The following is a 24766-nucleotide window of genomic DNA, read 5'->3' on the forward strand; positions in this document are numbered from 1 at the left end:
TCAACAGACATTTTTATTGGTAAGTTACTAGATACAGATACATTGCTTTCAGCTACCCATAAAAACTCCAACCAAAACGGCTTAAATGTAAGAACGTTCATTAGTTCCCATTAAAAATCTAGAATTGGGTTAATTTGGAGGCTTAATAACATCATCAAGCACCCAGGTGTTTTCTATCCTTCTTCCCAGCCATTCTCTTCCCCCTCATGATCACAGGTAGCTTCAGCAGTTCCAGGCATCACACACAGACATGACTACATCCAGCAAAAAAGAGAGAAGTTTCTTCTTGGGTATGTCTTCTTAAAGGCAAAGCAACCTTACCCAGAAGCCCCACAGTACGTTTCCCTTTGCATCTCATTGGCCAGTATTGCTTCACGTGCTCCTACCTAAACCAACTGCATCTCAGCCCAGAAGAATGGGACCACCCATTCTTAGCTTGTGCCCCACCCAACCCTGAAGGACATGGGGGACAGGAGGACGTACCAAGTCAGGCAGAAGCAGGGATGGCTATTGAGAAGTTAACCAACCGTGTCTGCCACAATGAGAACACCTAAGAGAGAACAAATTCTAAACTTTGAGAGGAATGCAGCCTGATTTACAAGGGTCTGTACAGAACAAATGAAGATCAAATACTCTTTCACCAGCAAATCCAGGCTGCAGGTTGCCTGGAGACCAGAAAGCAGCACCAGCTCAAGGAAAACAATGAGTAAATCTGCAATCCACTGCTAAGCTACATGTCACCATCAGCAGGGCCTGACATCCTCTTCCCTTCTGCCTGTGACTCATACATCCCATCCAGGGTAGCACTGTCAGCATGCTGGGGTTGTAGAAGAATGGATTTTATATATATGAGGCTCCATTTGGTAGTTTTCCAGAAGAACATTTTTGAGCCAAATGAGTGGTGGATGGAATCTTACTACTGAAACACTTAGCTGAGCTATCTCTGTTCCTCAGATGTGCAGGTGACAGGAAAGATGAATGTCATCCAGGCTGAAGCTATTTTATACTGCTCAAGAAAGGAAACTGAAAACTTTGAGGCTCTAACAACTTGGAGCTTTGTGGAACCATTTTCTCCTCCAATTTTCTAACAACTGAGACTTAAGGAAACAGTCCAGCTACAGCAATCAGTCAGTCAACCAATATTTATTGAGCACCTGCTATGTGTCAGGCACTCTTCTCGGTGTTGGGGAAACTGTGGAGAACAAGTTAAAGTGCCTGCCTGCAGGGAACTTTCATTCTAGTGATGAAGGGCAGAAAATAAAACACAGACAAGTAAATATGATGATTTTAGGTAATGACAAATGTTATGGAGAAGATGAAATGGGGTATTATGATAGAAAGGGACTGAGTGGAAGGTTTGCCTGAGGAGGGGATATTGAAGTTGATACTTAAAGAATGGGAAGCAGGCAGCCATGAAGAGATTGCAGGCAAGAGCCGTCTAAGCGGAAGGGACAGCAAACAAATACCAAGGCTCTGCCCTAGGAACTGCTTGGCATGTTTGAGGAGCAGAAAGATGGTCTGTGTAGTTGAATGAGAGTGAATGGAGGGAAGAGTGGGAGGAGATGAGGCTGGAAAGGAGAGCCAGGATTTTATTTCCAGAGAATGGATGAGCCATCAGAGGGTTTTTGGTAGGCAAGTTCCATCTTCACACTTTTAGAAAGATCACTCTAGCTGCCGTGTGGAAGATACACTCTTCGTGTATACACGAAAATACACTCTTCATCAGGAGGCGAAAAAGGAGGGGATAATCGTGGCCAGGACCGAGATAAGAAGAAAGAACTAGGGAAAGAGAAGCTTTGAAGTTTGAGGACACTTCTGTTTGTCATTTCTGCCGTCACTCTATTAGGCCACATCAGTAGCATTCATCAAAGTGTGTCTTCTATTATCTGCCTATTATCTCGTAGAATGACAGGAATATATGGGAGTAAAGGTTAGCACAGGCTCCGGACGCGCAGGCTCAGCGGCCAAGGCTCACGGGCCCAGCCGCTCCGCGGCATGTGGGATCCTCCCGGACCGGGGCACGAAGCCGTGTCCTCCGCATCGGCAGGCGGACTCCCAACCACTGCGCCACCAGGGAAGCCCTAACATTTGCTTTTGGAGTCAGACAGACGTGAGTTTTGAATTCTGACCCTTGGCATCTCCAAGTTGTGTGACTGTTCCTTCTTCTTTCTGGTAAATTTTCTCAATCTTCTCTCCTAAATCACTAATTCATTCTTCAGCTATTTCTTGTGTCATAACTATCCCATCTTTTATGTTTCTTTACTTCAACTATTATATTTTTCATGCCTAATATTTTTACTTGTTTATGTTTTCTAGTTGTTTTCATTTTGCTAATATCTTCCCTTTTCATACCTTTATTAGCTTTTTAAACAATTTCTCATTGCATATATTGCAGTAATTCTCTTTTGTAGGAATCGATAATCCAATAGATTATTTGTTGGCTAATTTGTTTTTAAAAAGACTGTGCTTCTCAAATCGCCTGATATTTTGGCCTGTGAGTTCATCTTTCCCTGAAGATTTCAGTCAGAGCCTGGTCCCTGGGACATGTGGATGTAGTGCGATTTTATAGTATTTGGAAAATGTTTTGGCTTTGTCTTTTTTCAGAGCCAATCTAGGATAATCAATTATTATAGGAAAAGAAGCTCTTAGCAAGATTTCTAGAGATCCAGAGACTTTTTTCCTCTTAATACTAAGAGTATTTTATTGGGGTATAATTAATATGTCCTAAAATATACAAAGTATGTATCTGGATGGATTTTGACAAATATAATCAATTATTAACAACCACCCAACTCAAAATATAAAACATTCTAGAAGCATTTTGATATTCCTGAGAAGCCAGTCAGATGACTGTGACAGTGTGGTGGTTTTTAAATGACCACAAATTCTCTGACACTCCATTTTTCAAGAAGTGGAGCCTAACTCCCCTCGCTTTGAATACAGGCACAATTTAGTGACTTGCTTCTAGGGAATGGACTAAAGCAAAAGTTATGGGGTATGACTTCGAGATTAGGTCACAAAAATGAGCAAAGTAAATTAAATAAAGAAAAAGACACAGCAGGGCTTCCCTGGTGGCACAGTGGTTGAGAGCCCGCCTGCCGATGCAGGGGACATGGGTTCGTGCCCCGGTCCGGGAGGATCCCACGTGCCGCAGAGCGGCTGGGCCCGTGAGCCATGGCCGCTGAGCCTGTGCGTCCGGAGCCTGTGCTCCGCAATGGGAGAGGCCACAACAGTGAGAGGCCCGTGTACAGCAAAAAAAAAAAAAAAAAAAAAAAAAAAAAAAAAAAGACACAACAAAAGTAACTTGTTCTCCAAGAAGTTCATCTGTGAAGGGAAGGAGTAATTTGCTAATGCCAATAGGAGTTATTGGGATTTTACATGTTTCTTTGCCCTAATACTAAATAGTCCTAGTCTTTGTATTTTCCTTTTTTTTTTTTTTTTTTTACTTTTTGTTGACCTTCTGACTCTTTTGTCAATCTTTGCCTTTGAGCTATTATTTCTTCCAGCAATTAGAAAGCAGCTCACTCCTCAGTATAGAATCATCAGGCATGAAATTTACGTGGCTCCAACTTGGCTTTTTAGAATAGCGGGTAAAATGCAGAACAATTCCTGCTTGGGAAACGGGAAAAATACATGATACAAGATCAGGGCATAAGTCAGATTCAGTTCTCAGATGAGACATAAACCGAGATTCTAACTACGCAGGGTTTAAAGTCCTAACAGACTTCTCACAGGGGAGAAGATACAGGGGTAGGAGTGCGGATGCAAGTTCTGGTTCTGGCTCGTCCAGCTCATCCTTGTAACACCTGCGGTGTTGTTTCCTTTTCCGGACCAGGGGTCGTTCTTTTCTTCCTGCCATTCCAAACACCCAGAGAAGTCAGCTAGAAGACAGACTGAACAACCAGGGTCGCACCATAGCTTTCCTCCTTGAACAAGCTTTCCGCATCAAGGAGGATATCTCTGCCTGTCTTCAGGGGACACATGGCTTTCAAAAGGAGGAGTCACTTGCCAGGAAGCTTCTGGAAAACCACATCCAGACCATCACCAGCATCGTCAAAAAACTCAGCCAGAACATTGAGGTAGTTCTTTATTTCCCATATGTTGGCATCGTCGCTTGACAAAGATTATCAAGCACCAGTGTCATTTGTCAGCTAGAGAAATGAGTCACTATTACTTAAGTTTAAATGATTTTAGTTTAGTTGCCTCAGAGGGAAATAGTCAATATTTCAACTTCTCATTTATGCCAAAAAGTAGAGGGAAATTCTACGTTCAGAAAACGTTTGTTGAATGTCTCTGTGACAGAAAAGACAACTGTCTAACATTAAATGTCAGACATTGTGCTAAGGTGCTTATTTTCATCTTAATCTCCAAGATTCTATTAATATAATCATTTCAAACAGAGGTCTTCATTAGGCAGCTGGAAAGCTAGTTCATAGGCCCATCACACTCTGACCCCATCTTCTACCCATTTCTCCTTCACTCTGGCCACACTGGGCTCCCAGCTCTTCTTAGAACACCCCAAACATGCTCAGGCTTCAGGGCCTTTGCACTTGCTGTGTATTCTGGGTGGATCATCTTCCCCTAGATACTTCTATAAAGTATTCTTCATTTCCTTCAGGTCCCTGCTCAAAAATCATCATATCAGAGGGCAGTTCCTTGACATGCCATAAAATACCCCCTCGTCACCCCAACAGTCACAACCTCCCTTAAACCCTACATTATTTTTATCTATAGCACTTATCGCAAACAACCATGGTCTTTGTTTATTGTGCTTCCCTTCTAAAATATAATCTCTGTGAGGACGGGGACTTCATTTTGTTCACTGCTAAATCCCACATCAAACTGATGACAGTGTATGAGAGGCAGTCAGCAATCTGTAAATATTTCTTGAACAGATAAACGAATGAATGAATGATGTTTAAGGTACTAAAGGAAAAATAGAGTTTCTGATCAAAAAATGAAATGCTTGGGGTAAACCAAGACAAGTAGATTCTTATTACAGGTCTTTCAGAGTTTTTAAAGTACTAATGAGCATTATGAATCTGGGGTAGCAACTTTCAGGCAAAAGTTCCGGAGAATACAGTTTAAAAATCTGGCCCAAAACGTGTGGAACTGTGAGAATTGACAACAGTGCCCTCACACAATAATGTCCTTTTCTCCTATCCGATAGAATAGTGGATTAGACAAAAAACAAACAAAAAACCATGAGACTGACCCAGCAATGACTTACTCATGACTATACATTTAAGGTTAAGGATATTTGTTAATTTATTTTCTATCTGTAGACCCCATAATGCCATACTGCAATTGAGGGACTGTGGAAAGTAAAAAAATCTTGGTGAGCTTTTAAAAGGCACTTTTTTGGTATTTAGCACATATTGAATTGACAGCAGGACCTAAAGAGTCAATGCTACTTCTCAAAGTGGTCCAAGGTGTTTCCAGGCATAATGAACTGTCATTAAAGTGACAAGAGACACATGGCTCAGTGCCTCTGAGATGATGAGAAAATCAAGTACAGCACCAGGACTAAAATAAGATCCTAATTTAGGAGTCAAAACTTCTTGGTAATTAAAAAGAGAACAGCATTCTCAGAAATATCAAAATGCTTCTAGAATGTTCTATATTTTGATTTCAGTGTTTGTTACATAGTTGATTATATTTGTCAAAATCCATCCAGGGATATATTTTGATTTATATATTTTAATACATATTAATTACACCCCAATAAAATACTATTAGCTTTAAGGGGAAAAAAGTTTCCAGATATCTGAAATCTTGCTAAGAGTTTCTTTTCCTATAATAATTACTTTAGATTAGCTCTGAAAAAAGACAAAGCCAAAACATTTTCCAAATACCATAAAAATCTCAAAATATTTGCAATCCTGTTAAGGGTTTGACATATATAGGGAAAATGACAAGGACTGGTCTGATTGTGCAGAAAACTGAATTAGGAAGTATTTAAAGACTATAGATATGAAGTTAAAACATTATGAAGAAGAAAGTATTAAACTACCATTAGTAAATAACTAAGACTATAAAGTAATAAGCATTTATAGAGAAATGGATGCTATCCAAGTATTTTTTTAAAACCTAAACTCTTGGGCTTCCCTGGTGGCGCAGTGGTTGACAGTCCGCCTGCGGATTCAGGGGACACGGGTCCGTGCTCCGGTCCAGGAAGATCCCACATGCCGCAGAGCGGTTGGACCCATGAGCCGTGGCCACTGAGCCTGCACATCCGGAGCCTGTGCTCCGCAACGGGAGAGGCCACAACAGTGAGAGGCCCGCGTACCACAAAAAACAAACCAAAAAAACCCCTGAACTCTTTAATCAGATCAGTCCATTTGTAAATTGGCCTGCAAGTTAGATCCAAGTGTGAGCAGAAGCTTGACTTGGGTTTTTTTTTTTTTTTTTTTTTTTTTTTTTGCGGTATGCGGGCCTCTCACTGTTGTGGCCTCTCCCGTTGCGGAGCACAGGCTCCGGACGCACAGGCTCAGCGGCCATGGCTCACGGGCTTAGTTGCTCCGCGGCATGTGGGATCCTCCCGGACCAGGGCACGAACCCGTGTCTCCTGCATCGGCAGGCGGATTCTCAACCACTGCGCCACCAGGGAAGCCCTTGACTTGGGTTTTTAAAAGAAATGAAAAAAAGATTTTTTGGTTTAATCAACAATAATTGTAGCAGTTAAGTTTCTTGTTCCTTTTTATTTTTTTAAAATTAATTTTTATTGGAGTATAGTTGCTTTACAATGTTGTGTTAAGTTGCTTGTTCCTTTTTTTTTTTTAATATTTTAGCTTTTTTTTTTTTGTTTGGAGATATGCTATTTTTTTTTTTTTTAATTTTTATTTATTTATTTATTTTGTGGTACGTGGGCCTCTCACTGTCGCGGCCTCTCCCATTGCGGAGCGCAGGCTCCGGAAGCACAGGCTCAGCGGCCATGGCTCACGGGCCCAGCCGCTCTGCGGCATGTGGGATCTTCCCGGACCGGGGCACGAACCCGTGTCCCCTGCATCGGCAGGCGGACCCTCAACCACTGCGCCACCAGGGAAGCCCGCTTGTTCCTTTTTAAATCAAAATATTTATTTTTTAAACTGGCAGCTAATTCAAGTTTGAAAATTAATTTATTTTTAATTCAGGAAAAGAGCATTTCATGTACAACATTGCTTTATTGCATTTTTTTCCTCCAACTTATAAAAGCAATACTTGTTCACTGTAATTATTTGGAAGTTTAGGAAACAATTTTAAAACCTAGGAAAAATTTCTCACAATTTCACCACCAAACGGCAATCTCTACAAACACCTAGATGCATCTCCCTCTGGTCTTTCCAGGCATTCCCTTTAGGAAGCTGAGACTACGTTTGTAAGCACAATTTTTAATATAAAATTATATCATAAACCCTTTCGTATGTCATTAAAAGCTCTTTGCATGGTGCGTACATCATGGTTTACTTAATTATTCTCCTAATATTGAAATATCTTTGTGCATAAATGTTCTCCTAATGTTGAAATATCTTTGTCCACATTTGGATTATTCCTATTGTATACATTCTTGGCAATGGAATTACCAGGGTAAGAACACTATAAAAGCTCTTCACACATATTGCCAAATTGGTCTATTTACACTTCCATTAGCCTTATATGAGAGTGCTTTTTTCACTGCGCCTATCCCAGCATTGAGATTTATTGTTTTAATTATTGCTAATTTAATGGGATAGAAATGAGATCTTTCCCTTCTTTTCACTTTTTAAAAGTGACTATAACGATTTACATTTTCTCTGACAACAATCTGTTAATGTCTTTTGCCAATTTGTTTTTTTGGATTTTAGTGCTTTTTAGTTTTTATTTATGAGTTTTTTTATTAACAAAAATAAGCAGTGGGACTTCTCTGGTGGCACAGTGGTTAAGAATCCGCCTGCCAATGCAGGGGACACGGGATCAAGCCCTGGTCCGGGAAGATCCCACATGCCGCGGAGCAACTAAGCACATGTGCCACAACTACTGAGCCTGCGCCTAGAGCCTGTGCTCTGCAACAAGAGAAGCCACCACAACGAGAAGCCCGCACACCTCAACAAAAGTAGCCCCCGCTCACCACAACTAGAGAAAGCCTGTGTGCAGCAACAAAGACCCAATGCAGCCAAAAATAAATAAAAATAAATTTATTTTTAAAAAAGAATAATAAGCAGTGACACTTTGGTAAATGTTTAGCAATCAGCAATCAGTTTTTTTTTCTGAGGGATAAAATACCTGGTTTATAGTGTTTGCCTATTTCCATGGTGTAAATACTCTCACTATGATTAATTTAGAAAACCAACTGATGTTACTAAACACAAAGATGGGAAGAGATATACATACACAATCAGCCCTCAAGAACAGGTGTATAATGATTGCAACACACCATTGAGACCCTTGGCGGTAACAATTGTTATAAATGTTTTTCCAGTTGGTTGTTTATATCTTAATTATATTTATATTGTTTTTTACAAGTTTTAGATAAAGTTAAATGTTCCAATATTTTGGTTTGAGACTTCCCTCATTACTTTCAAAAATAGAAATTTCCTTTAGAAATTTCAAAGATGAAATAATCTCCTCTATTATCTGTTAGTTTTATGGCTTAACTTTTTTAATATTCTAAATCTATTTTTTCTAAAATCTATATTCATGTATGGAGTAAGGTAAGGATCTAAATTGACTGTTTTCTGAATAAGTAACCAAAAATCTTAACAGCATTTGTGAAATTCCTTCCCCAGGGATTTTGAGTCTCATATGTAGTATATTTCTTTCTTACATTTACCAAGATCTTCATTAAATTACAATGATCGATTTAGCTATACCCAGCTATTTAGCTACACACAGCTATTTACCTACACTCAATTACTTATCCTTGTTTTTACAAAATGCTTTACTATTTAATAGGGTAATTCCTTTTTATCACTATTCCTTACAAAACAAAGCAAAACAACACCTACTGTTATGGTCTGAACGTTTGTGTCTCCATCAAAATCCATATATGAAATCCTACTGTGCGATGTGATGTTATCAGGAGGGCTTTGGGAGGTACTTGGGTCATGAGAGTGGAGTCCTCATGAATGGGATTAGTGCCTTCATAAAAGAGATCTCACAGAGCTCCCTGGCTCCTTCCACTATGTGAAGATGCAGCAAGAAGTGAGCAGCCTGCAGCCCAGAAGAGGGTTCTCCCCAGAACCCAACCACGCGGGCACCCCAATCTTGCATTTCCAGCCTCCAGAATAGTGAGAAATAAATCTCTGTTGTTTATAAGCTGCTCAGTCTGTGGTATTTTGACATAGTGGCCCGAACGAACTAAAACACCTATAGGCATGCAAAAGCAAACAAACAAGCTGAAACAAAAAACCAAAAACACCTCTAGCTAGTGTTCTTGACACTTTTATGTCTCCAGTTAAAACTATATTTGTTCTTGGATTGTCTCAATCTGCCAGTTTACAAATGGGAAAAATTCTGTATATAGTCTTTGAAATTTCTATAATTCATTTCTTATAAAATTCCTTCTTTTCCTCCAAAAATTCATAATCACAAATTTAACATGGTTCAGGCCTTGGTAAAATATAGCAATTAACCTTTAATGTTTCCGCAAATCACAAAGTTGTTTGTGTTTTCCTATCCTCTAAATGCTTTTCTGAGTAAACATAAATTATTTTTTATGTCTTTACTTTGGAATTTGTTTGAATGTCAAGCAAGATATAAATTGTTTCTATGGACAAGCAAAATTTTTTAATTTTTATGTATGAGTGCCAAAAATTAAAACCCACTGTTTGGGGGACCACCGACCTGGTGGTATAGGACAGTCAGCTTCAGTTCAGAACACCAAGACATAATGAAGGCATGACAAAGGATACTCCGCAAAATCTGAACACACTCAAGCCATAAATTTCTCATGTTCTCTAAAAAATCTAAAACAATAAACGTTTTTCACTCCACGTATGTGAAACAGTTTGATTCAGATTTGCTTGTGTTAGCTTCATTGTGGTTCTGATTCAATCTGTAAAGGGCCTTGCTTGATGCCACATGAAAGGTTCCTTTTTCTAAACTTTACCACCAATTCTGAAAGAGGTTTTTTTGAAAAGCTTCTATGTCAATGATGGCCATGGCCATAATACAACAGTAAATATGTTTTGTTTGGCCCATATGGTGTTTATAAAAGAATTTGAATAAGATGTCAATATTTTAAAATTGAGAAATTTAACATAAAATCTGGATTTCTGGCTTCTGTTGAAACATCGTTGAACCATCATGCCCACCTGGCAACAATCGGCAGGACTCACATCATCACTGCCTCCCTCAAATAAAGCAAAGATGGCTTCTCTCTGATACAGGACCCTCTCACTCACTTACACTGTCAGCCTAACTAGGAAGTGCATCCAATTTTGTAACCTCTACTTTAAATGATATTTTCTTATCAGGTCTGATGGGAAACTAATGGGAATTTTAACTGAAATATTGCAGATGTTGGAAGAACAAATAAAAGCTCGAGATGTGGCAGCCACAGGAACTAATTTTGCAGTACAGGACCTAAACACCAAACACCTTCAAGGAGTTGGAGATCTTCGAGGAAGAGTAGCCAGGTGAGAAGAAGCGTGTTAGCTAATGCTTAGTGGTCAGTTGCTGGCCACTGAGTTCTCATCCCTAAACAAGTTCCATATTGTAGAAAACAAGATACTGCCTTTAAGCTAAATGATGAGATAGTAACTGAGAAAGTGTATCATGAAATTTGAAAGCCTTATTCTCCCTGTGAGATCCAAGGGTTCTATAAAGGACCTCTCACACAGAATGCCCAGTTTGGTTTCATCTGCAAATGACAAGTCTTGTCTTTACAGCCCTCAGCTGTCCAAATGCCAACATCTATACAAAGACATACCCTTGAAACCACACACAAAATCCCCAGATGTATCAAATCTAATGATTAAAACATTTAAAATATAAAATAATTACATATAGAAGTCTAGCAAAAGGGATTTAATGGTCAAGTGAATAAAATTTTGAATGATATCTTTTGTATGAGACTTGCAAGTTGGAAGAATTCATGGTGTACAGTTCAGCAAAAATTTGTAGGCATTGACAATGGCAGGACGCTCTGGTTGACACATGAAAGATGACTTGTGAGTGGCTGAGTGTGGACACCTTTCCATCTTTACATCTTCTGCCAGCACCTCTCTCCTCTCTCCTAAAACACCCCCACCTTCATCTCATTAATCTGCTCTCAAGAGTTAATGGCCAATAATTATTAATGGCCAATAATAATTAGGTGATTAACACCTGAGACAAACCTCTTCCAGGGTATCCGTCCATTCAATTCAACAACAACGACAAAAAAAATGTATTAAACACTTCTATATGCCAGGCAGTGTGCTAGTATTCAGGGATTCAGCAACATGGTCCCTTTCCTGTAAATTCACAGTCTACCTGGGAAAACATAAAGCAATGAGGTGCTTCATTCACTATAATGAAAGCCTGGGGTGCTATGGGAATATCCAAATCAGATGGGGGCATAAAGATGGCTTCCTGGAGGAGGTGACACTTGACATGAATTTTGAAAGGTTTGTAGCAGTTAACTAGACAGGGAAGGAAAGGAAAGGCACTGCACATAGGAAGCAAGATATGTGCAAAAGAACTGAGGGGTAAATGACTGTGACATGTTCAGGGGCTACCTATGAGAAGAGTATTTTAGTTACGTTATTTTGGATTTGCACTTAGGGAGAGATGGGAGATTGGGAGATGAAGTTAGAGAAATGGTCCAGAGTTGGGTGATGAGGATCTTTGGCCAAGGTAAAAAGTTTAAACTTTATGTAGAAAGTTATAAATAGCCATGGGAAGATTTTAAGTAAGGGGATGACATTTAGTGACCTTCTAGTAGTAGCCAAATTGGTGGGGTGCAGAAAGAAGGCATGAAGATTAAAGGAAGCTACTTCAGCAATCAAGGTGAGAAATGTCAGGGGCCTAAACTGAAGCACTGGTCATGCAAGTCCAGAGCATGTAACAGACATTCAGAAAACAGAATCTACAGGATTAGTACATATGTCTGTGTGTATGTGTGTATACACAAACATGAACATACATACATATATATATAATTATATATTATATGTATACATATTTTAAAATATATAAAATTTTATACTTTATTCTATAATATTTGATACATGGAAAAGAATTTTTATAATATTTGGGTAGGTTATGAAGCAAGATAATAAAACAAACCCCAGCAAACCCATCACCCTACTTAGATGTGCCATGATTTTACAAAGAAGATAAACACCAAAAATCTCTTGAATGAAATTTGGAATTTGGTTCAGTTTGGTGCTGATGACACTTCAACTTTTTTTTTTTTCTGCAAACCACTTAAGACCCTACTATTTCATTCTTGTAAATCCTCTCTTCCGTACAAGACAAAGTCACAAACAGATTTAAATGAAGCCAAGAGATGAATGGAATAATATCAAGGAAAAAGATGTGCAACTATTTTTGTTCTGCTCGTTTCTTTCTTTGTTTCCTTTTTAAAAAATGTTGTATATTTAAGGTGTACATGATGATTTGATATACATATACATACTCAAATGATTACTATAGTCAAGCTAATTAGCATATCTTCTCCTCACAGTTACCTTTTTGTGTGTGTGATGAGAGCACCTGAAATCTACTCTCTTAGCATATTTCCATTCTTCAATACAGCATTATTCACTGTAGTCATCACACGGTGCATTAGGTCTCTAGACTTATGCAGCCTACAGAACGGCCACTTTGTGCTCTTGACCGAAGTCTCCCCATTTCCCCCACCTCCTCACCCCTAATAACCACTGTTCTCCTCTCTGCTTCTATGTATTTGACTTTTTTAGATTCCACATATAAATGAGATGATGCAGTTTTTTCCTCCTGTGTCTGGCTTTTTTCACTGAGCATAATGTCTCCAGGTTCATCCATGTTGTTGCAAATGGCAACGTCTCCTTTTCTTAGGCTGAAAATTTCAGAGTGTGTGTGTGTGTGTATCACAATTTCTTTATCTATTCATCCAAAGACACTTAGGTTGTTTCCATATCCTGGTTATTATGAATATTGCTGCAATGAACATGAAAGTACATATTTCTTCCAGGTATTCATTTCATTTCCTTTGGATATGTATCCAGAGGGGGGATTTCTAGATGATATGACAGTTCTATTTTTAATTTTTAAAAGAACCTCCATACTGTTTTGTATAATGGCTATACCAATTTACATTCCTGTTAACAGTGTAGAAGGATTCCCTTTTCTCCACATCTGCACCAATACTTTTATCTTTTATTTTTTTTGATAGTTCTTGTCTTAACAGGTATGAGGTGATATGGTTTTGATTTGCATTTCCCTGATGATTAGTAATATAGAGCTCTTTTTCATGCACCTGTTGGCCATTTGTATGTCATCTTTGGACAAATATCTGTTCAGGTTTTTGCCCATTTTTAAAAATCATGTGACCATTTAAAACCCCCTCTTTGTTTTCTGTGGTCCCAAGGGACTCACAGATGAGGCCCATCGGGTCTCAGGGCTAGGTGATTTGGGAGCCAGTCTCTTGGGTGGCAGCTAGATGTATGGTCCACACCCTTTGCTCCCCATGGAGAATCGGATTTGGGGGTTTCCTCCCAACAGTGAGGTGTTGCACCAGGGATGGGGCTTATGGCATGTGTGTGTCTCAACTTTTTCCACCCAGTTTGATGTGGGTATTAGTTGCCTGATGTGTAGAAGTCTCTACACCAGTTTCTGAATTTTACTCAGAGGGACTTGATCCACATTTTCCTGCTTATTTGGTGCATCTGAGTGAGGAGGGAAAAATCAAGAACCCCCTATTCCTCCAACTTGCTCTCTGATTGCTTACTTACCTTCCCCTTTAATATGAAGCACTGAGAGCTTCCCTGCCCTGGTGGCGCAGTGGTTGAGAGTCCGCCTGCCGATGCAGGGGACACGGGTTCGTGCTCCGGTCTGGGAAGATCCCACATGCCGCGGAGCGGCTGGGCCCGTGAGCCATGGCTGCTGCGCCTGCGCGTCCGGAGCCTGTGCTCCGCAAAGGGAGAGGCCACAACAGTGAGAGGCCCACTTGCCGGAAAAAAAAAAAAAAAAAAAAAATATGAAGCAGTGATTTTTTTTTTTTTTAGCACAAGGTCTTATTTTTCCTTGAAATGTCTCCCTTTTATGAAAATTTCTTAAATATAGTGATTTGAGAGAGATTCTAGCTAAAAGCCATGAGATTTGAATTCACACTTCCATTTTTTCTTTTCTGTATTTTTGCAGGCAAGCGACCCATGGACCAGCTGAGGCAGATTAATTACTTTTCTCCCACATATATTGACCTTAATTCCAGTTAGTGTTTTGGCATAAGTGAAACTAAGTTGATTTTTTTTAACATAATTCCTAGCAAACCTTTTACTGCTTCATAAATCAAACTCAATATTTGATAACAACAGTGTGCTTTGAATTTTATATCTTATTTTCCACCCCAATATAGTGGCAGTTTAAAAACAAATACTTCCAATGAGATGAGGTTCTCGAAGTTGTCTGGCCTGCTTTTGACACTCTGTACTGTATTTGATAGATTAGTCTCAAATGTGCAAAAAAAGAAAAAGGCAGGTATGTAAAAGGCAGCTTACAATCTGTAGAAGCAGTCAGAGGAAGCCAACCCTCTATCCACACTTGACTATTTGGGACCCCAAGGCAGATCTGTAGATGAAAAAAAAAAGTTGTGCTGATGTGGGATTAAAAGCATAAGTCATGTCCTTTGGAGAAACAATAACGATATTATTTGGATACTGTCAACTTTTGAAAAGAGTGGGGACTTCTCGTTAAAGACATTTTTACTCCACTCCTCTCACTTGAGACGTCTCAATGCCAGTAAAAATTAAAGGAAGAAAACAAAAAACTTCATCTTTACTAGAACATGGAAGTTGCCATAACCACGAACCACAAACAGAGCACACTTAGCAAATACTGAGATGTTTGGACGGATAGTGTTCTCCTTAGACCTTAAACATAATGATTTCCTCCAAATCAAGAGGCATAATTCAGAAAGGCATAGACCAAATATTTTGAACATAGCAATGTTACCTAGGGGATGGAGTGAGTCACAGGAGAGATAGGAAACGTCCCTTGAGACGGGTGGCAAGAAGGGTCTTGCCACTTCATGCCTGAGAGAAACCAGCTGGGGTGCAACAGGCTGAGGAAGGAGAGGAGGCGATAACATCACATGAAAGAACCTATCATGATGATTTGCTGCGAGATACACCAATCTGGTTTTTGAGGAGAAAATGGGGAGATGTGCCCTCTTCCCTGGGCCTAAAGAAACAACAGGTTTGATAACAATAAGGCTGAGTAGAGGAAGTGATGTACTCTCCACCAAACACATACTAACTCACATATATAAAATGGAATATTATCCGGCCATAAATAAGGAATGAAACAAGGCCATTTGCAGCAACGTGGATGGACCTAGGGATTGTCACGCTGAGTGAAGTCAGACAGAGAAAAACAAATATTATATGATATTGCTTATATGTGGAATCTAAAAAGAGGTTACAAATGAATTTATCTATAAAACAGAAACAGAGTTACAGATGTAGAAAACAAACTCATGGTTACCTGGTGGTAAGGGGGCAGGGAGGGATAAGCTAGGACATTGGGAGTGACATATACACACTACTGTATATAAAATAGATAATAAGGACCTACGGTATAGCACAGGGAACTCTAATCAATACTCTGTAATGACCTATATGGAAAAAGAATCTAAAAAAGAGTGGAGATATGTATATGTATAACTGACTCACTTTGCTATACACCTGAAACTAACACAACAGTGTAAATCAACTACTCCAATAAAAATTATTAAAAAAAAAAAAATATATATATATATATATACTCTCACTCATAGGCCAGTGGCCAGAATCACAGGAAGATGTGAAAGTGGGACTTAGGAAGAATCTGGCCTGTGCGTGAAAACCACCACCACCGTCGATCGATCGATCGATTGATAGATAGGTAGGTAGGTAGTTAAAAGTGTAAGACTGATGAATATATCTCATGACAGGAATTACCCAGGAAAACATAGGAAGAGTTCAAATCAAAGTTCTCCTGGTTTCAAAGAAATTAAGAGCAAACGAAAGAGATAAAAGAAGATTGCTGATTGAACTGTCGCGTGTCATTTTGCTCCTTCCAAAAGCCCCACTAAGTCTACAGTAAAAAAGAGCTTTCCCTTTAAAACATAAACCCACAGAGACAGGGGTTATCAGCCTAGAAACACGGGAACCTAGAAGACAGATAGACATGTGGAAACTGACTGAGCAGAGGTAATGAGATCAGTTTTACAGTTGTGGGATAAGCTGAGAATGACCTGGTTTTATACCACAGAACTCTCACAGGCTTAGGAGGGCTGGGCCAGGCACCTCTGAGAGTGTGGGTGAAGGTGGACTCTTGCCTCCTGGGAGAGGAACTGAGAGAAGTAGGGAGAGGCAGAGCCAAGAACCACTGCAGTGTGTTATTAGCCTTCTTGTTATTATTGACTCTTAAACTATAAACATGTTTTACTTTGATAAAAATAAGAGATAAAAGGGTTCCCCCCCAAAAGAGATTATCAAATAACAAAAGGATATAGATAAACTGGAATTGCTCAGGGATAGGTGAAAGAAAACATTAAAATATTACAGGGATTCAATCTACTTTAGAAGTCCCCAAAAGAGGATACATACAACTGAAAATAAGTTATTTTTTTAAAAAAGGCATGAGCAAACTGTACAAAACAAAAAGAAAATGCTTTTCCATATAAAAATGGTTAGAGAAATGATGTATAGGGAAGACAACATAGACCTCATTCAACAGAGATATAAGAAGAGCTCCTAAAGAAGAAAAAGAACAAATTCTTCAGAAGAAAAAAATATTCATGGATATAAGGGAGAAAGCTTTCTTGAAACAAGAGCTTTGAATCTGTAGATCAAAAGGAAAACTGCAACCCCAGAAAAATTTACATAAGAACAATTAAACCAAGATACCTGGTTGAAGTTACTGAATATCAAGGATAAAGAATCAATAGAAGAAAGAAGAAAAACAAAAAAGAATCATTAGACATCTAGGTAGACAAAACAGATTACATAAAGGAATGAAAAAACAGTCATCTCAGACTTCTCCACCTCAAACCGTGCCAGATAAGAATGGAGCAATGTCTATCATGTTCTGAACAAAAGAAAAAGTGACCCAATAATGTCTTCTTAACCAAATTACCTTTCCAGTATAAGAGAACAGACAGACATTCTCAAGTATTCAAGAATGTAAAGATTCCAATGCTTCCTGGATCCTTCTTTTGAAATCTGGATGACAAAATCTGGCCAACCAAGGAATAAATCAAAATAAGGGGGGACTTCCCTGGTGGCACAGTGGTTAAGAATCTGCCTGCTAATGCACGGGACAAAGGTTCAAGCCCTAGTCTGGGAAGATCCCACATGCCGTGGAGCAACTAAGCCCATGTGCTACAACTACTGAGCCTGCATGCCACAACTACTGAGCTCACATGCCACAGCTACTGAAGCCCATGCGCCTAGAGCCCATGCTCCTCAACAAGAGAAGCCACTTCAGTGAGAAGCCTCAGCACCTCAACAAAGAATAGCCCCCGCTCACTGCAACCAGAGAAAGCCCGCGGGCAGCAACAAAGAACCAACGCAGCCAAAAAACAAACAAAAAATCAAAATAAGGATTTCGGATAAGAAATCATAGTTTTAAAGGACTGTCATTGAACATAGAATCTAAATATAGAATGAAGATTCAATAAGAGTGGGAAATTTAGTTGCAGAATGCACTGTAAATGTCATAAAAACTAATATTTTTAAAATAGAAAAATATTAACAAAAACTGTTGAAAGAGCAAGGATATAAACATTTAGTTGCTCACTTTTTGGCATATGGCCAATAGATAATATCTAAAGTTGAAATGGTAGTTGTAAAAAGTATAATGATTCCAATCTATGATAGCTTTTTATAACTTCCTTTTTTAGAAATATCTCTTGTAGTGAGGATATATATATATATATTTGAAGTTCAGCAATTTCTTCAATTTTCACTACAGTTTCCTTTCCTTAGGTTAACATTCAATGTAAGGTCTTTAACTAAAACTGGTACCTATAATCCTAATATTCTAAAATTAATTTATTATATTTCTATCTTTCTTCCTCTCTTAATGTGTTTTATATATATATATACATATAAGCACACATCATATCTATATAATATGTGTATTTAGTATAATGGTGAATGAAATAATAAGCAAATATTAGCAATGACTATTTCTGAAAAGTGGAATTTGGGATGATGTTAACTCTCTTCTTTTCTTTTTGTATTATGTGTAATTTTTTATAACGAGCATGTGTTATTTTAAAAGAAACAATAAAATCACTTCAAAGGAGAGAAAGAGAAACTTCCTTTTGAAATATGGAGTGCAGCTTTGAAAAACCACTAATCCTTGACTTCAACGTGTGGGGTTAAGCTGCTGAGGTGGGGTGAAAATGAAAAGGTGGCAACTCTCAACTGTTTATTTATTTGAGGAAATAAACAGTAGCTGCTGCTCCTGTGTGGGTGCTTCCTCTGTGCCAGCCACTGGCTAAACATTTTGCATTCATTACCTCCTTCATCCTTCAATAACCCTAGGCAGGTCCACTCTTCACGACAGCCGCTTATGGTTTGCAAGGTTGAGCACACAGCACTCCAGGAGACATTGTCCCTCTCACCACATGTCTGGCACGCCCTGGAGCTGTGCAGGCGACAAAGTGTGCAGTGACCTCAGCATCGTTACCCCCTCTTCTCAGATAAGGGAAACTGAAACTCACAGATGTTAAGAAAATTGTCCCAGGTCACAGACCTAGGAAGTAGTAGAAGCCAGACTCAACGACATGTCTATCTGACTAAATCCTCAACCACTAGCCTACAGCGCAGGGACCAGTGGTCCTTGAGGGTGGGAGCAGGTGGCGCTGGGTGAGAGGCGGCAGGGAGAGGGGACAGCAGCAACTACTCCCGAGTAGCCTTTGGGTGTCTTAATGTGAACTCACGTAAGAATATTCTAACCAGGGCTTCCCTGGTGGCGCAATGGTTGAGAGTCCGCCTGCCGATACAGGGGACACGGGTTCGTGCCCCGGTCCGGGAAGATCCCACATGCCGCAGAGCGGCTGGGCCTGTGAGCCATGGCCGCTGGGCCTGCGTGTCCGGAGCCTGTGCTCCGCGACGGGAGAGGCCACAGCGGTGAGAGGCCCGCATACCGCAAAAAAAATTTAAAAAATTTAAAAAAAGAGGTTTCTCAGGAAAATTACCATCCTTAGCTCACCTTTGGCTCAACTTTGGCACCAAAAATCTTAAGAAAAAGAAATTCACTTCTAGAGCCTAAAAAATGTTGACAGTCAGAAAACAATATTTATAGCACTTAGCATGACAATGTGAAAATATAGTTCCTAATAAATATTACTCGATGACAGTCAAAACAGTTATTTTATAGAATGACAAACTTCAAAGTGATCTCTGGCGACTCATATACAAAAGACACAACACTACAGCGCTCTCTGCCCTATCCTTCATGCAAATATGAGTGTATTGAAACTGGTAATACAGTATGTAACCTGTTCTCTCCCAAGGGAGGCCGTGAGTTGGCATAGTGGGTGGGGTTCCCTGACATGCTGGGAAGATTGTTAATCTGAACTCCATCCCCATTTCACCAGGGTTCCTTCCTGGAAATACCAAATGCCACCTAATGGGCCGAAGCTCAATACATACATTAGTGTGGATTATTTTTGTCCTAACCTGAGACAACACTTGATTAACACCACTCAAGGAGCGGGAGTTTTCACTGGGGCTAAGAGAAAGGACGCTGTCCTTTGAAGATGGGATGGAAGACTTTGGTGTGTTGGGACACTTCTTTTAGCCAAAGGAGAACTGACAGTCTGGGAGCCAAGGAAAGAGGCTAAAGGGAGGAAAGAGGATTCAGAACACAACGTAGAAGAGGAAAAAGTTTCAATTTTGCCTAACCATAGGCAGCAGGGAGTATGCCCAAAACATCAAAATCTGTTAGAACTCCTATGACTGAATTAACATATCAGGCCAAAAATCTAAAATTTTACCCAATTTCCCCCAAAGTCTTCATCTACTCCAACTCAGTGCTTTTTTTTTTTTTTTTTTTTTTTTTAACATCTTTATTGGAGTATAATTGTTTTACAATAGTGTGTTAGTTTTCCCTCTACAACAAACTAAATCAGTTACACATACACACATGCTCCCACATCTCCTCCCTCTTGCATCACCCTCTCTCCCACCCTCCCTATCCCACCCCCCCAGGCGGTCACAAAGCACAGAGGTGATCTCCCTGTGCTATGCAGCAGCTTCCCACCAGCTATCTAATTTACATTTGATAGTGTATATATGTCCCTGCCACTCCCCCACTTCGTCACAGCCCACCCCTCCCCCTCCCCATATCCTCAAGTCCATGCTCGAATAAGTCTGTGTTTTATTCCCGTCCTACCACTACAACTCAGTGCTTTGATTTGGGCCAATGTATCATTATCCAACCTGGTTTCTCTCCCTCTGGAAAAAAAAGAGGAAGATGAGGGAGATTTCTGTATATGCTCCTACACCTGCCAACTCACTATTCAAAGAACTTTAGAACTTTTGCCATCAAATGAATGCACGGATTCTACTATAGTATTAAAAATGGTATAAGCCTATCAATCTCACAACCAACTTTCATCTTGCCACTAGATGTGATTCCAGCATCATGAAGCTTTCTGGAGACATTCACTTCATCAGGCACGAGCACCGGCAACTCGAGAAAACAATTCAAGAGCTCATGTCCGCCCTAGAAACTGTTTCTAAAAACTTGGATATGAAGGTAACTGAAAATATTTGGAACTCTTACGTGTTACTGCTGGAAGTAAGATCATTATAGCTTATCAAAAAGCTCAGTCAAGAGGTAATTGTTCAAAAGAACTCTTTTCCTCCAAAAGGTTTAAATACGACAGCTCATGTATATACACCATGAGTACTGCCAGGGTAATCAACAAATATTTAATGAGTGCCTCCGATGTTCCAAAACAGCCGCCCCTTGTAAGCGTATGCCACTTGATTCTACTGCTGCCATTATTTCCCTACTCTCTGGGTTCTTCTCAAAGGCTGTGTAACTAGAGAGAATAAGCAAAGGAATTTCCCATGGAAGCTATTATAATACTATTAAAGGTTCAGCATTAATGTCAGTTGATCACGTTACATCCCTGCAATGGGTTATGTCTCTTACAAAATAATACACAAGTCCTTTGGCCTGGATTTTAAAGGCCATCTCTACACTGGCCCCTGCTTTTCTCTACAGCTCACCCTCATGCTTCCTGGCTCACCCTTTAGACCCAGTGACACTGAGCTACCTGTAGGTGAGTCCCACTCCCTCCAAGCTACTGCACTGCATCCATGTTCTCTGTGCTCTTTTTGCCTGAAATGTCTCTCCCCCTTTTCACCTTCCCAGGCAATGGTTTATTGAAAGGAGCCAATGCAAACTCTTCCATGCCCCACTTTGTCACGTACTTTGTGTGAAACAAACACATCTCCTCTGAAGTCATTTGGGCAGAACAAAGTGGAAATCCTTTGGGAATTGGGGGAGATGAAATCTTGCTGTTTACTTGTTCACAGAGCCAGTTTATCAAGAGTGGAAGGTGCACAGGGGCACACAGTTTACTCCAGTCCCACCAGGCTTGTCCATCTTCCTACAAACTCATCTCATTAGTCCTAATAGTTTTGGGGTTGATTCCCTCCGTTTTTCAAGATAATCATATCAACAACAAATCATAACAGTTTTACCTCTAGTTTTCTGGTAAAACTTCATGACTTTTTTCTTAAGGCCTTGACCAGAACTTCCGGAACACTGTTACATAAAAGAGGTCAAAGAAGGCAGCTTATCTTGTTCCTGATTACACTGGAAATGTCTTTGTTGTTTGCTGTTGGCTACTGGTTTGATATATTTTTATCAGACTTATTAAGGAAGTAATAAGTAAGTATCCATCAATTAAGGAAGTATCCATCAATCCTACTTTACTTAGTTTTTATCAGAACTGAACATTTAATTTTATAAAACACCTTTTGGACATTAACAAATGCCTAACTCAACATGGTTGTGTTTTAGTTTGGGTTTCTGTTTGTTAGCTTATTTATTTCTTCGGCCTTCTAATGTGTTATGTCACAGCATTTCCCAATGCTGAAACATTCTGGAATTTCTGTAATGAAAACTATATAGTCTTTGTAATAATTCAGTATTTAATTTTGCATCTAACTTCAAAGGTGATATTAGGCTCTAGTTTCCCTCTCCTTAGTTTTTCTAAGATAATACATACATATGATTCAAAATCAAAACTATACGAGAAAATACACCCCAAGAATTTTCACTCCCACTTCTGTCACCAGTTATCACAACCATTCATGCCCCTCACAGGTAACAATTTTTATTAGTCTGTTGTGAATCCTTTCAGTATGCCTTTAAAAAGATAGAAGCAAATACAAATATTTATTCTTTTTTCCTTTTTACACAAAACATATGTGTTTTACTATGCACCTGTTTTTTTAACTAAACAAACATATCCTAGAGATCCACCCTATCAATACATAGTTTCCTCATTATTTTTCACAACTGTGTACTCTTCCTCTGTGTGTAATGGCTCATTTAACCAGTCTCTCATAGATGAACATTTGGATTCTTTTCACTAATTTGCTCTTTCAAACATTGCTGCAATGTATAATCTTGCACTTATGTTATTTAGTGTGTCTGTAGGTATGTCTGTAGAATAAATACCCAGAAGTGGGATTGCTTGGCCAAAGGTACCTGTGTTTGTTATTTTGAAAGATCTTGCTCTCTGCAGGGCTTTTACCATATTGCATATCCACTGACAATATATAAAATGTCCCAGATCCCCATTGCCTCATCAATGAGTGTTTGACTTTTGAATTTTGCCTTTTTTTAAAGAAAAAGATAGCATCTCTGTATTTTAATTAGCTTTTCTTATTACATCTCTTCATATATTCAAGAACTATTTGTATTTCTTTTCCAGTGAGCTGCCTGTTCATATCTTTTATCCATTTCTCTATTGGGTTATTTTTCTTTCCAATTTCTAGGAGCTCTTTATATGTTAGGGAGATGATATGAGCTGCAAATACAATTTTCCAGTGTGTTGTCTTTTGGCTTTTGATATGCATATGTTCTCTATTTGTAGCCAAATTTATCAATCTTTTTTTGTGTATGTGGCTTCTGGAATTTTAAGTCACATTTAGACAGAGCTTCCCCACACAAAGGTTTGAAAGAATTGCTCATATTTTCTTCAAGCACTTTCATGGCTTTATTGTTTATATTTAAATTCTTGATCCATTTGGAGTTTTCCCTAGAATAGGATGTGTCTTAATTATTATTTTAATTATTGAGACCTTGTAGTATTTTTACTATCTGGTAGGGCTAGTCCCTTCCACTGCTTTCCTTTTTCCCTTTTCCTGGTAATAATTGTTTATTTGTTTCTGCATATGATTTTAAAATCAGCCTGTCTAGTTCCAGCAAATAAATCAACAAATAACTCTGCCTTAATTTTTATTGAAATCATGTTAAATTTATAAATTAATTTTAGAACTGATATAGTCATAATGCTGAGTGTTGTATCCAAGAACACAGCATACATACTTTCTGTTTGTTCAGGTTCTCTTTTATACCCTTCAGGAGTGGTTTCAAATTTTCCTCATGTAGGTTAGGCAACACCTTAAATGTATTTTGAGATTTCGTCATCTTTTTTTTTAGTTTACAGTAATGAGGGTTTCATTATATCTTCTAACTAGTTAGTTGTGTGTTATAAAGGCTGCAGTGATTTTATACTTCAGTGAATTCTCTTGATTATAATAATTTTTCAGTTGGTTTTGGTTTTTCCAGGCACACAATCATATGATTTTTAAACAATAATAATTTGACCTCATCTTTTCCCATTTTATACACTTAATTTCTCTTTTTTCTAATTGTTTTGAATAATAACTCTGGTGCAATATTAAATAGTAATGCAGAGATAGTGGGCATCCTGGTCTTGTTCCTGACTTTAACAGAAATGTTCCCAGTGTCTCTCCTGTGAGGGAGGAAGTCAGTTCTCTCAATAAGTCTGTTTAATACACAATTGTTCCTATTTTACTAAGGTTTTGAAAATCAAGAAGGATTATAAAAATAAATTAGTCTTGTAGATATAATGTACAGCATAATGACTATAGTTAACAATACTGTATTGTGCATTTGAAAGGTGCTAAGAGAGTGGATCTTCAAAATTCTCATCACAAGAAAAAAAACTGTAAAAGGTGATGGATGTTAAGTGTTTGTGGTGCTCATTTGATAGTATATACATGTATTAAGTCATGCTCCACAACTAAAGCTAACACAATGTTAAATGTCAATCATATCTCAAATTTTAAAAGTAATTATGAATTATGTTAAATAACTTTTTAGCATTTGTGCAAATAATGTCAGTTTTCTCCTATACTAGCATAATTATTTATATTAATAAATTTCCTATTATTAAACCATACTTACTTTAAAAAAAATCAGTTGTACTTGATTATGATGTATTTTTCTATTGGGCTGCTAAACACTATTTGCTGATATTTTATTTAAGAATTTCGTATCAATATTTACAAATGAGATTAGTCTCCAGGGGCATTTTTTGTGCAATCTTTTTCAGATTTTGGAATCAATGTTGCAC

General features: G+C 38.7%; 1 protein-coding gene across 1 annotated transcript in view; it reads left to right on the plus strand.

Moving 5' to 3' along the window:
• Positions 1–24766, plus strand: part of FAM81B (family with sequence similarity 81 member B) — a 51577-nt gene that overhangs the window by 13232 nt on the left and 13579 nt on the right. The window contains exons 4-6 of the mRNA XM_059061476.2: positions 3836–4079; positions 10477–10595; positions 20769–20898. Coding sequence (XP_058917459.1) covers positions 3836–4079; positions 10477–10595; positions 20769–20898 — 493 coding nt within the window. The remainder of the gene's footprint in view (positions 1–3835; positions 4080–10476; positions 10596–20768; positions 20899–24766) is intronic.

The sequence above is a fragment of the Kogia breviceps genome, chromosome 4 (assembly GCF_026419965.1).
Source record: "Kogia breviceps isolate mKogBre1 chromosome 4, mKogBre1 haplotype 1, whole genome shotgun sequence".
Lineage (NCBI taxonomy): Eukaryota > Metazoa > Chordata > Mammalia > Artiodactyla > Physeteridae > Kogia > Kogia breviceps.